General features: G+C 37.2%; 1 protein-coding gene across 1 annotated transcript; it reads left to right on the top strand.

Annotated features, from left to right (window-relative positions):
* The first annotated feature begins 123 nt into the window (after window positions 1-123).
* FBXO45 (F-box protein 45) lies at window positions 124-13945 on the top strand. The gene is made up of 3 exons (XM_068545485.1): window positions 124-591; window positions 5924-6280; window positions 10739-13945. The coding sequence occupies exons 1-3, from the start codon at window positions 277-279 to the stop codon at window positions 10922-10924; spliced, it is 858 nt and encodes a 285-aa protein (XP_068401586.1). The 5' UTR covers window positions 124-276; the 3' UTR covers window positions 10925-13945.
* The last annotated feature ends 445 nt before the right edge of the window (window positions 13946-14390 follow it).

Raw genomic sequence — 14390 nt, 5'->3', positions numbered from 1 at the left:
CAGGGAGGCCGTGCGAGTCGGGCCGTTCCGGCGCCCGCGCTGAGCCGCGGGGGAGGGGCGGGGGACGCCCGTGTGGCCGGTGCGTCTGCCCTCAGTGAGGCGGGGCGCGTGGCGGACGCCCCCGGGCAGGGGCGGGAGTGGTGGAGGGGCCGGGAGGTAGTCTGTGAAAGGGGCGGTGAGTAACTGCTCCGGTCTCAAGGCGAGGCTTGGCCTCCGGAGCAGAGACGGGGGGAAGCGGCGGCGGCGGCGGCGGCCCTCGGGCCGGCTGGTGAGGTGATGGCGGCGCCGGCCCCGGGGGCTGGGGCAGCCTCGGGAGGCGCTGGCTGTAGCGGTGGCGGCGGCGCGGGCGCCGGCGCCGGCTCCGGGGCCGCGGGGGCCGGGGGCCGGCTGCCCAGCCGGGTGCTGGAGTTGGTGTTCTCCTACCTGGAGCTGTCCGAGCTGCGGAGCTGCGCTCTGGTGTGCAAGCACTGGTACCGCTGCCTGCACGGCGATGAGAACAGCGAGGTGTGGCGGAGCCTGTGCGCCCGCAGCTTGGCAGAGGAGGCTCTGCGCACGGACATCCTCTGCAACCTGCCCAGCTACAAGGCCAAGGTGAGGGAGCCCCGCGCCCCGCCGCTGCCCCCAGTCCCGCTTGTCCGGGCCACTCTCAGTGCTTCTCAGCTAAGCTTCTGAGTCGGAAGCCTCGCCTCACCATCCCGCCTTTCCACCGCTCCAGTCTCAATACCTTACCTTACCTCCCCGCGCCATGAGGATCCTCTTCTCTTTGGGTTGAAGTTCTGCTCCTTAACCCACCCCACTTCCGCGATACACTTTTTGAAGGGCCAGGTGGTTTCCCATCCCTGGTTTCCGTCACTCATTCTACTTTCCACAGTCTTTACCCTTAAAAACAGACCACCTCATTGTTGTAGGTTTCAATACTCTCATCCTATTTTTCTCCCTGCCCTTTATTAAATCACCTCGGCTGCCTTAACATCGGCTTAGTTTCTCAGATCTGTGCTTTCACCGCACCTTTTCCAAGCTCTGATTTATAACCATATTTTCTTTATTTTTGCCCAAGCACTCTTTAATTTTCTCCACTATATTACAGGCTTATAAATGAGTGTGGTCCAAGGCATCCTGCTGACTTTCAAGATAGAGGCTTTAATAGAACATCCTCCCATCGGCACCACTTAACAGTCATAATACTGCCATGTCCCACTATTATTAGCTACTTCCTTGCCAACTTTTTCGTAGTTCCACCTTGATGTTGTGTCCCTTATGTTCTATTTGTCATCTAACATGCTGATTCCATTTTTGCTGCCTTTTTTCCCCTGCCAGATTCTTATGATTAGTCTTGCCTTCATATGCAAGTGAAAATGTCAAGTAGGAGATAATGGTAGGACTGAGAGGATTCTTCAAGCAATATAAATAAAAGGTCTTAAACTTGGGTTCAGTTTGGATGGAAACAGCTATTCAGAATAGCAGTCACCAAGAGCATATATGAGACAGGATAAAGTCTGACCTAGAATATGGTAAACATAAAAATACATTAACAACTAAAAAGGGAAAACATACCTTTTTAATGCTAGACTGCCAGTGGGGCCAGAATAAGGAGTAAATTTTTTTTCCATGTGAAATAGATGTAAAATGTATTCTTCTGTAATAAAACAGGTTTTAGTTTAATAAGGAATATCGCTTTTTAATATGTCAACTGTCAAGTTGTTTTTCTATTAAATGAAATAATGTTAATTTGCGAGGACAGTATTTGTACATGGCAGATTCTCAATGGATACTAGTTGTAATTCATATAGTAGAGTGCAGAAGATTGCAGTTTTGTCTTACTGTGCCTGATAAACGTGTAGATTTCATGAGTCTTATTTAGTTTTTCCTTTTCCATAAAGTTTATTGTTTTTACTTATTTTAAATTAAGACATTTTTGTAATTGGTCTGTAATAGTCATGTTCACGATTCAATATTCATATAATAATATGTAATAGATAATGTATTCATGTGAAGAATACATGATTCAAAAGAAGCAAAGTGATGTAAAGCAAAATGTCTTCCTTTTGTCCTTAACACCACCGCCATCCAGGTTGGAGGCAACCTATGTTACCTATTTCTTCTGTATCCTTCCAGAGATATTTTAGGTTTCATAAGTTTTTAATACTTTGTGTGCCTTTGTACTACTAGTACTGTAGGTATTATAGACCTGTACTAATCACATGTACATTCAGATGTTGCAGGACTTTTCTTGAATATCTTGAAGATAAAAGATTAATTCAGAAGGAGTCATATAGCCTAGTAAGGAAGTCCTCAGTCTAGTAGAGGAGAAAAAAATGTATAGAAATAACTAGTGGTTATTAGATAGGAATGGTAGAAATTGTTGCTAACTGTTAGAGATATAAAAATATATATATACTAGAAGTTTACTGAAAGAGATTTACAAGTTGAGTGGATGATTGTAGAAGGTTTGAGGTTGAGATTGTATTTGAGCTGAGTTTTAAAGATGGGGAGAATGTGAACATTTTACTAAGGGGAAGTATCCTGAATAAAAGCAAGGCAATGGAAAGCAGGGGGTTTGTACAGCATATATTTTTATTTAAAAAAATATGAATGCTAGGCACTGTGCTCAGTTTTGCAGATGCAATGGTGAATAAAAACAAATACAGACTCTTATGGATGCCTTGCCATATGGCATTTACAGTCTAGTGGGGGGAAGTGGGTATTAATCAAATAGTCACACAGTTGTAAAATTGCATTTGTGGTAAGTCCTACGAAGGATGGATACATGATGCTCTGAATGTCAGTAATGGAGAATTTGAACTAAGTAGGGAGGTCAGGGAAGGCTTTCTCTGAGGAAATAATGCATGAACTGAGACCTGAATGATAAGGATAAATAGGCCAGAGAGAGAGAAGAGCCTTCCAGAAGGGAACCTAATGAGTATGACGGACAGAAAATAATCAATGTGGCTGGAGCATAGAGAGCAAAAGTGAGGCAGGTTTGAGAAAGATGGAAGATGTGGACTGGCGCCAAACAAAACGAAGCCATTTTAAATTGTAAGCAAAAGGGGGTTAGGAGTGTGGGGATTGGTGATGTGATATTTTTCCATTTTTTAGAGGTTATTCAAACTTAAGAATGGAGAACAGGTTGGAGGCTGACCTTAGAAATATGAGTATTAGGAAGTATGTAGTAAAAGAGATGGGGAGAAATTTAGAATAAATTTAGGAAATAAAATCTACAGGACTTGACAATAGATTTGAAATAGGGGTGAGGAAGAGGGAGGTGCTCAGGATGACTCCTAGGTATCTGGCTTACATGATATAGGGATTACCTGGGCTAGATTTTGGAAGAATAACAATGAGTTCAGTTTTGGTAGCACAGAGTTTACAGTGTTTTTAAGACATCCCAAGAGTTTTCAGATAGGCATCTGTTACAATTTGTAGCTTAGAGGAAAGGCTAAAGATATAAAATAGGTTAGTTAGATTGAATTGTGATAGGAAATATGATTGTAAAGGTAAGCTGAAACTAGATATATCATGGAGGTCCTTGACATACAGCCTTCAGTCTGTAGTTTGGACTTTGTCTTACAGCTGGGAAACACAGAAATTTGAACAAAGGAGGGATGAAGTAAGAGCTGTGCTTTAGAAAAACCAGTCCATAAGGTGAATTCAGGAAGGCAGGGGTTGGTGCCTATACCAGAGGTACTTAAGACCAGAGCAAGTGTATAGAACAGAGAAGGGGATGGCTGGGAGAGGAATTGCAAGAAGACAAGTCCACATAGGTGGACAGCTGACTGGGTGAGGTGGGATGAGGAAGAAGAAAGGGTCAAATAGGATTTCCAGGGAGCCTGGGTAACTGAGAAAATGATGAGAACAGGCTTGGGATAGCATAAAACTGGAAAGTATTTGGAGTTGTCAATCTAATTAGGATTTGTCTTTTTAAAAGTTCATGTTTTACATATTACCAAGTAACATCAGTTATTCCAGTTATGCTTGGCATCTAGCTATAATTGTCTAAATTTCAGACTTACATCCTAAACTAGGTCTTAAAGCTGTTTGCTATAATGGAAAATCCAGGTTATGCATGAGACTGTGTAGCAAGAACTATAGATTGTTTTTATTTATCTGTGTATTTTTTTTCCATTTTATCTGATTTTTCACATTATCTATCTCTAAAAGATAAGGACACTTAATCACAATACCATTATTACATCTAAAGTATAAAGAAATTAATGATAATTCCTTAATATAAAAAGTTTGGTGTTCAAATTTCCAATTGTCTCATAAATGTCAAATGTTATATCTTTAATTTTCGGTTTATTTAAGCAAGATCTATATAAAGTTCCCGTGACAAACAGTTGATATGTCTCAAGGCTATTTTAGTCTACAGATACACCCTCCATCTCTCTCACCTCTTACCCCTGAAGTTTATTTGTTGAAGAAACCAGGTTGTTTACCCTGTAGAGGTTCCCTCAATCTGGATTTTGCTGATTTCATTCCCATGGTGTTGCTTAACATGCTTTCTGTCCTCTGTATTTCCTATAGAAGTTTGATCAATTTTGGTTAGATTAGATTTTTTTTCAAGATATGTTTTACTAGAATCAAATGGTTGAGGTGTGTACAGCACTTTTAGATGCTTAAAAGTGTGTTATAATAAGAACAGATCGGAAAAAATTTAGGTATACTTCAGGTTTACATCCCGTTTATGAAAATATGGGATACCTGAACCAAGGAGGTTTTTTGTTTTTGTTTTAATCTGTGCTCTGGAGTACAACAGTTAAACAGTGAAGTACTTGCTAATGGTAAATAAGAACTAGATGAGGGGACTGGATGCTTGACTTCTCTTTGGGGCTCTTGTGCTAACTACCTGTTGACTTTACGCCTGTGTCCCCATCCCTGAGTTGAAGTAGGTGAACTTTAACGTCTTTCCTAATGCTGAAATTCTGTGATTCTGGAGTTGATTTCTCAGGTTAACTAAAGCAATAGGTCTCAGCCTTCAGCTGCTTTTGGGTAGTTTGAATAAAGAAGGGATTTTCTAAAAAACGTACAAACCAAAACCTATAAATTATTAAAACATGAGAGAATGTTATTATTTGTACAGAGTAACAATTTTCATATTGTCTTTATTTTGGAAGCTTAAAAAACTGGTGATTACTGAAGGTCAACTATCCTGTCCTGTCAGTGGTAGCTGCTGTTAATGACTATCTCTTCATAAATTTTAGTGATTGAATTTATGCTATCTAGGGGATTATTTGATTTGGTAAAATGAGAGTGGTGATGTCTCAGTGTATGAGTAATACCTAGCAAGGAGGCTGAGTATCTAAGATAGTTTGTGGTTATTAAAATTTTTCATAAACTCTAGAGCTGATATGACTAAGTTCTCCATTTTACTTAAAATACAGTTCTTTTTGGTGGCAGCATTGCCAACACGAAAACTGCATATCTTAACTTTTTAATGTAAAAATATCGAATATAAACAAGAGTATAGAAAATAACCTCCCTATACCCATCACCAAGCTTACCAATGATTAATTCATGGGCAGTCTAGCTTCATGTCTACCCTGCCCACTCTCCCATTCCATTCCTGGATATTTCAAAGCAATTCCCAGATATGTCACCCATAAACATTTCAGTACTATCTCTAAAATATAAGGATTCTTGTGTATATCTTTTGATGTGTTAAGAAGTCTATTTGGAGAAATTATACTGTGGTTTAGAATTTTAGTCAATAATGAAACAGCTGGCAGTTTTATTTTTAATGTTGCATAATTTATTATGTTAGGATCCCTTGCTGAAACATGAGCCATTTTTGAGAAATACTTATTGTATTACTTAAAATATGTAACTTTATTGTTTAAAAACATGTAGCCTAAAGTTTGGGTACTTTTTAATGTTTAAGAAAAATTAAATTTCAATTTCTTTTGTCTGCTTTTCATCTTTTCAGATACGTGCTTTCCAACATGCTTTCAGCACTAACGACTGCTCCAGGAATGTCTACATTAAGAAGAATGGGTTTACTTTACATCGAAACCCCATCGCTCAGAGCACTGATGGTGCAAGGACCAAGATTGGTTTCAGTGAGGGCCGCCATGCATGGGAAGTGTGGTGGGAGGGCCCTCTGGGCACTGTGGCAGTGATCGGAATTGCCACAAAACGAGCCCCCATGCAGTGCCAAGGTTATGTGGCATTGCTGGGCAGTGATGACCAGAGCTGGGGCTGGAATCTAGTGGACAATAATCTACTACATAATGGAGAAGTCAATGGCAGTTTTCCACAATGCAACAATGCACCAAAATATCAGGTGAGGAACTGAGTATCTTCTGAGCCTTTGTTAAGTCATGGCTTAATTTGTTGTAAATTTACAAAATTTTATATAGCAGCATTATTTGTCTTTTTGGTAACTTTTAAATAAATAGTGTAACTGGCCTTTTTTGGCTACTCTGACAATAATCTTTAGTATCTCAATATTTGTTTCCTAATACATATTCAATCTGAGCAATCTGTCTTTACTCTAAATCAGGTTGGCAAACTTTTTCTATACAGGGCCAGATAGTAAATATTTTAGGCTTTGTTGTCCATACTGTCTCTCACAACTGTTCAACTATGTTGTTATAGCACGAAAGCAACCATGGATTATGTAAATGAATGAGCATAGCTGTATTCCAGTAAAACCTTATTTATAGACTGCAAGCCGGATTTGGCCCAGGGGCCATAGTTTGCCAACTTGTGCTTTGGATTGGAATCTTTCTTATATCATGCACATCCAAATCTACTTTTTCTGGATACCTCACCCCCTCACCCCCACAAATGCACCTGTGTGCATGTGCATACATACTTACCCTCTGCTACTTATTAATCTGGATTGTATTTAAAGCGTCTGGAGGTGTCAGCAATTTCCATAAACATAGGTGAGTTCAGGCAAACTACTGCATATTTATTTATTTATTTATTTATTTATTTGGCCGCCCCGCGCGGCATGTGGGATCTTAGGTCTCTGATCAGGGATTGAACCTGTGCCCCCTGCAGTGGAAGCATGGAGTCTTACCACTGGTCTGCCAGGGAAGTCCCAAACTACTACATTTAAAAATTCTTTTTTTAAAAAATATTTATTTATTTATTTATTTATTTGGCTGCGTCGGGTCTTAGTTGCGGCACGCGGGGTTTTCATCGTGGCGTGCAGGCTTCGTGGCCCCACGGCATGTGAGATCTTAGTTCCTTGACCAGGGATCGAACTTGGGTCCCCTGCATTGGAAGGCAGATTCTTAACCACTGGACCACCAGCAAAGTCCCTAAAAATTCTTAGCCTTAAGCCATACTCACTTGATTCTAGGGTCATAATTATAGTTCCTATTTGTAAAAGCTATATGATTACCATAGATTCAGCAGAGTTTAAAAAATAATAATCTGATAAGAAATTGGAAATTTTAAGGAATTATAGATTGTACATTTCAGAGGAACATGTGGTTTGAAAGCTCTAGCCTCAGTAATGACCTCAAGTCAGGCATAATAAAATAGAAGAACTAAAATATATCCCATTTCCTGACGTATAAAAGCCTGGAAGGATTTTCTTTCATAGAATCCTTTCCTTACTGTCCTTTCAGGCTCTGCAAATGCCCTAAGGAGAATTGGACTTAATCATCATTGAAGATAAAGACCTATGACTAGCCTTGTGATTTTGTAGTGAAAGTCCTTTTTTCTTTGTTTTTCAGAGAACATACTCTGTATGATTTCAGTCCCTTTAAATTTATTGCAGCATGTTTTATTCCCAGCATATGGCTTACCTTGATAAATGTCTTGTATGCTTGAATATATATTCTGTTGGATGGAATAATCTATTAAGGACAACTAGGTCAAATTGGTTGGTAGTGTTTAAGTCTTCTATCTGCTTTCTGTATTTTCTTTCTACCTGTTCTTTCATTTACTAAGGAGTATTAAAATCTCCAACTATAGTTGCAGATTTATCTATCTCTTCTTCCAGTTTTGTCAGTTTTTGCTTCATGGGTTTTGGAACTGTTATTAGATGCATATACATTTATCATTATGAAATGACCTTCTTTGACTCTAGTAATATTCCTTGTCTTTACATCTATTTTGTCTGATATCAATAAAGCCAATCCAACTTTCTTATGCTTACTATCGCAAAGTACCTCTTTTTCCTCATCCTTTTACTTTTAGTCCGTCTTTGTATTTAAAGTGGGTCCCCCAGACAACATGTAATTGGACCTTGCTTTTTATCTAACCCAGTCTCTTGATTTGAGTAGTTAGTCCATTTATATTTAATGTAATTGTTGGACTGCTTGATATCATCCTTGTCTCTGTGCCTCTGAAGCTGTGTTCTTTTTTCTCTCTGTTTTTTGGATTCGTTACTTTCTGTTGTTCTGTCTTCAAGTTCATAGATTTTTTTCTTCTTGTCATTTGAACTCTGCTATTGAGCCAGGCTAGTGAATTTTGGTTATTGTGCCCCTCAGTTCTAAAATTTTCATTTTTATAGTTTCCATTTCTCTACTGAGATCTCTATTTGTTCATTTATTAATACTATATTTTTCTTTAATTCTTTGGGTATATTTTATAATAACTACTTTAAGTCTTTGCCAAATCCAGCATCTAAGGCCCACTTGGAGTCTGTTTCTACTGACTGCTTTTTTCTCCATGAGTATGAGTTACACTTTCCTGTTTCTTTTCGTATCCAGTCATTTTTTAATTGAAAACTGGACATGGTAGATAATATATAGTAGTAACTCTGGAATGTTTTGTTTCTTTAGAAGCTGCTTTGTTCTTCTGAAAACTGTAGGTTTTCTTGTTCTAGTAGGCAGTTAACTTGCCTGCACTGAAACTATACAGCAGCTTGTGTCTTTGTTCAGTTTTTTTGGCCTCTAGCTGCTACTTTTTCTGCCTGGTTCCCTGGGGGTTTCCCCTGTGTTTGTGTAATACAGTCATCACATGAGGATTTGGGCAGAGTTTATTTTCAGATTTTGGAGCTCATCCTCTTTGTGGTTTTTTGCTTGCGGAGTTCCTCTAAGTTTCCAGTTGCTCTGCTGTCTCCAAATTTTGTCCTCTGACACCTAAAACTGTAAGACTTTCTTTCTGCTCTCTGTGCTATGTGTATGTATGTTGTATGCTCAGTCAAAGGTAAAGCAAACTTGCAAATTTCACTTGGAGTGGTTCTAATTTCTTATTTTCATCTTCTGTAAAATAGGGATAACTCCTAGGATTAATATGAGAATTAAATGAGATAATATAAAATCACTCAACAATACTCATCAGAATATTAGCTTTTATTTCTGATTTTTGCTGTTGTTCGTGTTTTGTTTGTAACAGTAGTGATGATGGTGATTTGGAGGTTCTTAGGTCCATAAAATGGGGTTAATCTGTGAGTTGGGCAGAGGGAGAGAAAAAGTAGATGTTGGTAGTTATTTGTGATAGGAAATACAATGAAGGAAAGTAATGATAGCAGCAGGGGATATCATAATTGGGAAGTATTAAATTATGATTTTTGATTGCAAATGTTAGGACTTTCTGCCTCCAAGTATATAGATGCAACAGCCTTTAATACATGCAAATTATAAGGATAAACATGCTCTTTCTTTGTTTACTTTTCCAAATGGGAAAAGAACTGGGTAATTGTGCTTCCAGTTTAGTTTAACAATCAGTACTGCTATTTTTATAACAAATGGGTGTTTCAGAGTAGTGGACCACAAAGTGATTGTTTAATAAGCCTATTCTGCATCTTTAGAACCTATAGTCAGATTTGGCTATTCATGATTATGTAAGTTCCACATTGTATGTAGAACTGCTTTGTAAATTTTAAAGGTTGTGGAAGTGTTTTATAATTTTTTTTATTGTGGTAAAATATACACAGCAATCTTTATTCTTTTAACTATTTGTAAGTGTATAATTCAGTGGCATTAAATGCATTCACAATGTTGTGTAACCATCATCGCTATAAATACCCAAAACTTTTTCATCATCCCCAGCATAAACTCTGTGCCCACTGAACGATAACGCCACATTTCTTCCTCCCCCAAGCCTCTGGTAACCTCTATTCAATTTTCTATCTATATGAATTTGAATATTCCAGGTGCTTGATACAAGTGGAATCATATAATATTTGTATTTTTGTGTCTGGCTTATTTCTCTTAACATAATGTTTTCAAGGTCCATTCATGTCATAGCACATATTAAAATTTCATTTCTTTTTAAGGTTGAATAACATTCCATTGTATGTATGTACTATAGTAATTTGAGAAAATTTAGGTAGCCTTTTTTGGTAAAATATGCCAAGTTATAGATTTTAGTGGTAACCTTCTTAAGAAAAGTCTTTAAAAAGAATAAATAAAATCTGGGGACTGTTCAGGAAGAATATTTAAATTTTCAGTATTAAATATAATTCCCACACAAGTCTTAAGGTTTTTTTTGTTTTTTGTTTTTTTTTAAACATCTTTATTGAAGTATAATTGCTTTACAATGCTGTGTTAGTTTCTGCTTTATAACAAAGTGAATCAGTTATACATATACATATGTTCCCATATCTCTTCCCTCTTGCATCTCCCTCCCTCCCGCCCTCCCTATCCCACCCCTCTAGGTGGTCACAAAGCACAGAGCTGATCTCCCTGTGCTATGTGGTTGCTTCCCACTAGCTATCTATTTTACATTTGGTAGTGGAGATACATAGTCTTAATAATATTTTCAACTTGATTACATCTAGCTGTGCCTTCGATGGGTTTTCTTCTTACCTTCTTTTTTTGTTGTCTGTTTGCAGATAGGAGAAAGAATTCGAGTCATCTTGGACATGGAAGATAAGACTTTAGCTTTTGAACGTGGATATGAATTCCTGGGGGTTGCCTTTAGAGGACTTCCAAAGGTCTGCTTATATCCAGCAGTTTCTGCTGTATATGGTAACACAGAAGTGACTTTGGTTTACCTTGGAAAACCTTTGGATGGATGACAGTGGCTTTCTTGGGATGAAAGACAGAGTGGAGGAGATACCTGCTTGTGGAAAGTAGAATCATGAAGTGACAGTGTCATACATGCATGCCCAAGAAACATCCTGAAAAAACACATGATATTGTTAACTGGAGAAGCAACTCTACAGCAGAGATTATCTTAGTGTTTCCTCTTTTCTACTGGGCCAGAAAAATCCTCAGGGTTGCAGTTGGTTGAGTGGGCAGTTGACATATGCATGTTTCAACAGATTTTGTCTCTAAGTTAGTGATGTGATATTTCCAACTTTTAAGGTGAGATCTTAGAGATGGTGTAAAAGGGATAAGATAAGGAACTAGCAAGAGTTTTAAGTAGTGTGTTTGTGAAGAAAGACTGATCCTGTTTTACAACTGCCTGTTTTTTCTCCAGACCCTTTTTTCCAGCCAGCTTGACTATTAGAAAAGTATGAAACTGGTTGGATTTTATTTAATATTTTTAATATATTGAGAAGCATGGTCTGCCTGGACTGCACTTCTCTAACGGTGAGATATAAAATTGTGCAGCTATTTTAAAAGTTGTATATACAGTATGTGTGTAAAAAAAAAAACTGTAAAAAAAAGACAAAACTGGACAAAGGAGTTGCTTTGTTCTAGTTCAATTTCTTAAAAACCACTACATGGTACAAAATTAGAGTAACATTTAGGGACAGTTTGGTAACTACAAAGAAGAAAATTTTAAGAGGAGATGTGTTGTATTGGCTCATTTTGTATTATATTTGGCTTACAGTTTCCATGCCTATTACAGTCTGATTTATTTTTTTAACCATCAAAATTATTATACAGATCCTTCAAATCTCCAGGCTAAGATTGAGGGAAGGCAAATCTATTTCTAATCATTCATATATCAATAATAATAATAATGTGCATCTTATAGAATCTGGTTTTATTTTTTGACCTTCCAAGAAAGTGTCTCATAAGAACAGAGAACATTGCCATTTGTTCTTATAGGCCTCAAATATGAAAGCTGTTAGTCACAGACCTTAAGAAAATAATTGATCAATGGTCCTTTTATTTTGTAACTTTATAATGCTGTAGATATTATAATTTTTTAATTTCATATTGTTTACATCATGCAACAATCTAAGCCTCAAACTCTTCATTGGGGTTGTCAAGAAAATGTTTACTCATCCATCTGAAACAGTGCCAACCTGAACCCAGCTTAAGAATGTTCTTTATCTCATTATAAATAATTGCCCCCATGGGACTTGAAATAAAACACCTTATGCTGGAAACTTCAGGTTGGTGATATTTTGAAGGTTTTATTGTAGAAGAGTTTAACGTTAATTCCTATTCAGAATTTTTGACTAAGAAATCTGATTTCACTAATACTCTTTCAAATTAATAATTCAACGTACATGAGCTGAGATTTTCTTTCGTTAGAAAAGAAACAAACATCTTTCTGTATGAAAGTATAAATTGTATGGTTTCAGATACATCTTTGTGATAAGAATTGACTAAGGCAAGTGGAATCTTTGTATTTTTTAGGTTTTGCTGTATGCATATTTTGTTTTGAATCTGATAAAATTAGGGACAGCAAGCATCTGGCTGGGGTTCTTGGGTTGCTCCTTGCGAGTTAATATTATCAGTACTCCTGTGAAACAAGGGATTTCAGTCATGGACAAAGATTTCATTTTTGCCACCTGAAAGGTTTACAAGTATTTGTTGTATATTTGGTGTGTTGCTTAAAGGTGTAATCTGTTAAAGATCCTTTTTGATACCCACATCAAGGAAGAAACCTCCTAGAAACCATATTTAATACTACAGAGTGAAATTATATGTTAAATGTATTAGAGAACATAGCTGCTACAGAAATTGATTTTTCTTGGTGTGGAACAACTCAATTTGGCAAAGTTTAAAATTTAATTAAAGAAGAGATCTGGTTCAGGATAAAGATCGAACTAGTTAGAAAGCTGTAAGGTCTTTCAAGCACTTGTTTCTTTTTCAGATTGTGATATGGTCGATTCCAAGAACTTTTGCTCAGAGTTTTGTTTATATCTTCTGTTTTGTCTTATTAGTAAACATTCATTTGTAACAAAGTTTTGAAGGTGCTGAATGGAAAACAGAAACACATGGTTATTGCATATTGAACCTAGAATCAAATAATTGCCTAAATATTTAATAACAAGCCATTCTTGTCTCAAGGACTTAAATTCCTTAATATCCAATTTGCAGATTTTATAAAATGGAGGTTCATATTTAGCATGAGCATCAGGGGAATGAAGAGCCTCCATTTATAACCTGGTAAATTAATTTGTTACTGGAGACCAATAGTAGTTGTACAGAATAATAAGACAAACTGTTACAGTGTTTGAGGAAATGGAATCTCTTTTTCATTGGTGCTGAGAGAGCACTTAGGTAGAAGCCAGTTGCCTCTGAATACTGAATATAAATCATCTAAACCAGTGGTTCTCAACCTTGGCTATAGTTTGGAGTCACAGGCATTTTGAAAAATATTGATGCTTGGGTCCCGTACCCTAAGATTCTGATGTCGGTCTGGGCTATGACATGATCATAAGGATTTTTAAAACTTCTTAGGTGATTTCAATATGTTGCCAAGGTTGAGAACCACTGATCTAAATTCACCTTAAGTTTTCTTATCTGCAAAAAAAAAAAAAAAAAAAAAAAAAATCCTTGCTCCCTCCCTTCACTACCTCATAAGGATATTGGGGGTAAAGAAGAAAATAATGGGAAAGTGCTTGTGCTATGGATAAAAAGTGCTATTGAAAGGCAAAGTTATATTTGTTGTATTTCAGCTGAAACTCTGATCAGGAAGAGATGTGTAATTGAATTTGCTCTGTTGACTTGGGAAACCAGGAGCACTCTCTTTGGTTCTTAACTTTAGCAAAGTGTGCAGATGGGTAAGAAAACATTACTATTACTCTTATTCATTCTATGGTCTTCTGTCATACTTGAGATAGGCTGGTTTAATTATCTGGTTTTACACAGGAAAGAAGAAATATTAAGGTTTAAAGTCTGTAATGGTCAATGGCTCACAATTCATTAAAACTTTTCATACAAAGAATTCTGTGGTTAATATATGTCATTTCTTAGTTGCCGTTATTTTTTCATTGTCTGACTTTTGAATATTGAACCATTTATTTCATCTGCTTCATTCTTATTCCTGTAAGTTTGGATATAGATTTGATAAGGCACCTAAAGCAAGTAGGTGTTGCTCAGTTGAATACTTCAAGTCACAGTTCCGTGATTAGGCATCTTCTGTCTTTTAGATATGATTTGACCTGAGAGAGAGTTTTGAAAAGAACAGAGCCCTAACCCACATAGTAGGTATTACAATTAACTTTTCATTTATGTCTCCAAACTGCTGTTTATATAGACTGTAATATTTATATTTTTGATCGTCTAAAAAAATGAACGGTTTGATAAGATAGAAACTTGAAATTAAAAGATGGGTATTGAGATTACATTCTAGAA

The sequence above is a fragment of the Eschrichtius robustus genome, chromosome 6 (genome assembly GCF_028021215.1).
Source record: "Eschrichtius robustus isolate mEscRob2 chromosome 6, mEscRob2.pri, whole genome shotgun sequence".
In the NCBI taxonomy this organism is placed as follows: Eukaryota; Metazoa; Chordata; class Mammalia; order Artiodactyla; family Eschrichtiidae; genus Eschrichtius; species Eschrichtius robustus.
The sequence above is the reverse complement of the archived record's forward strand: the minus strand, read 5'-3'. Positions and strand labels throughout refer to the sequence as shown.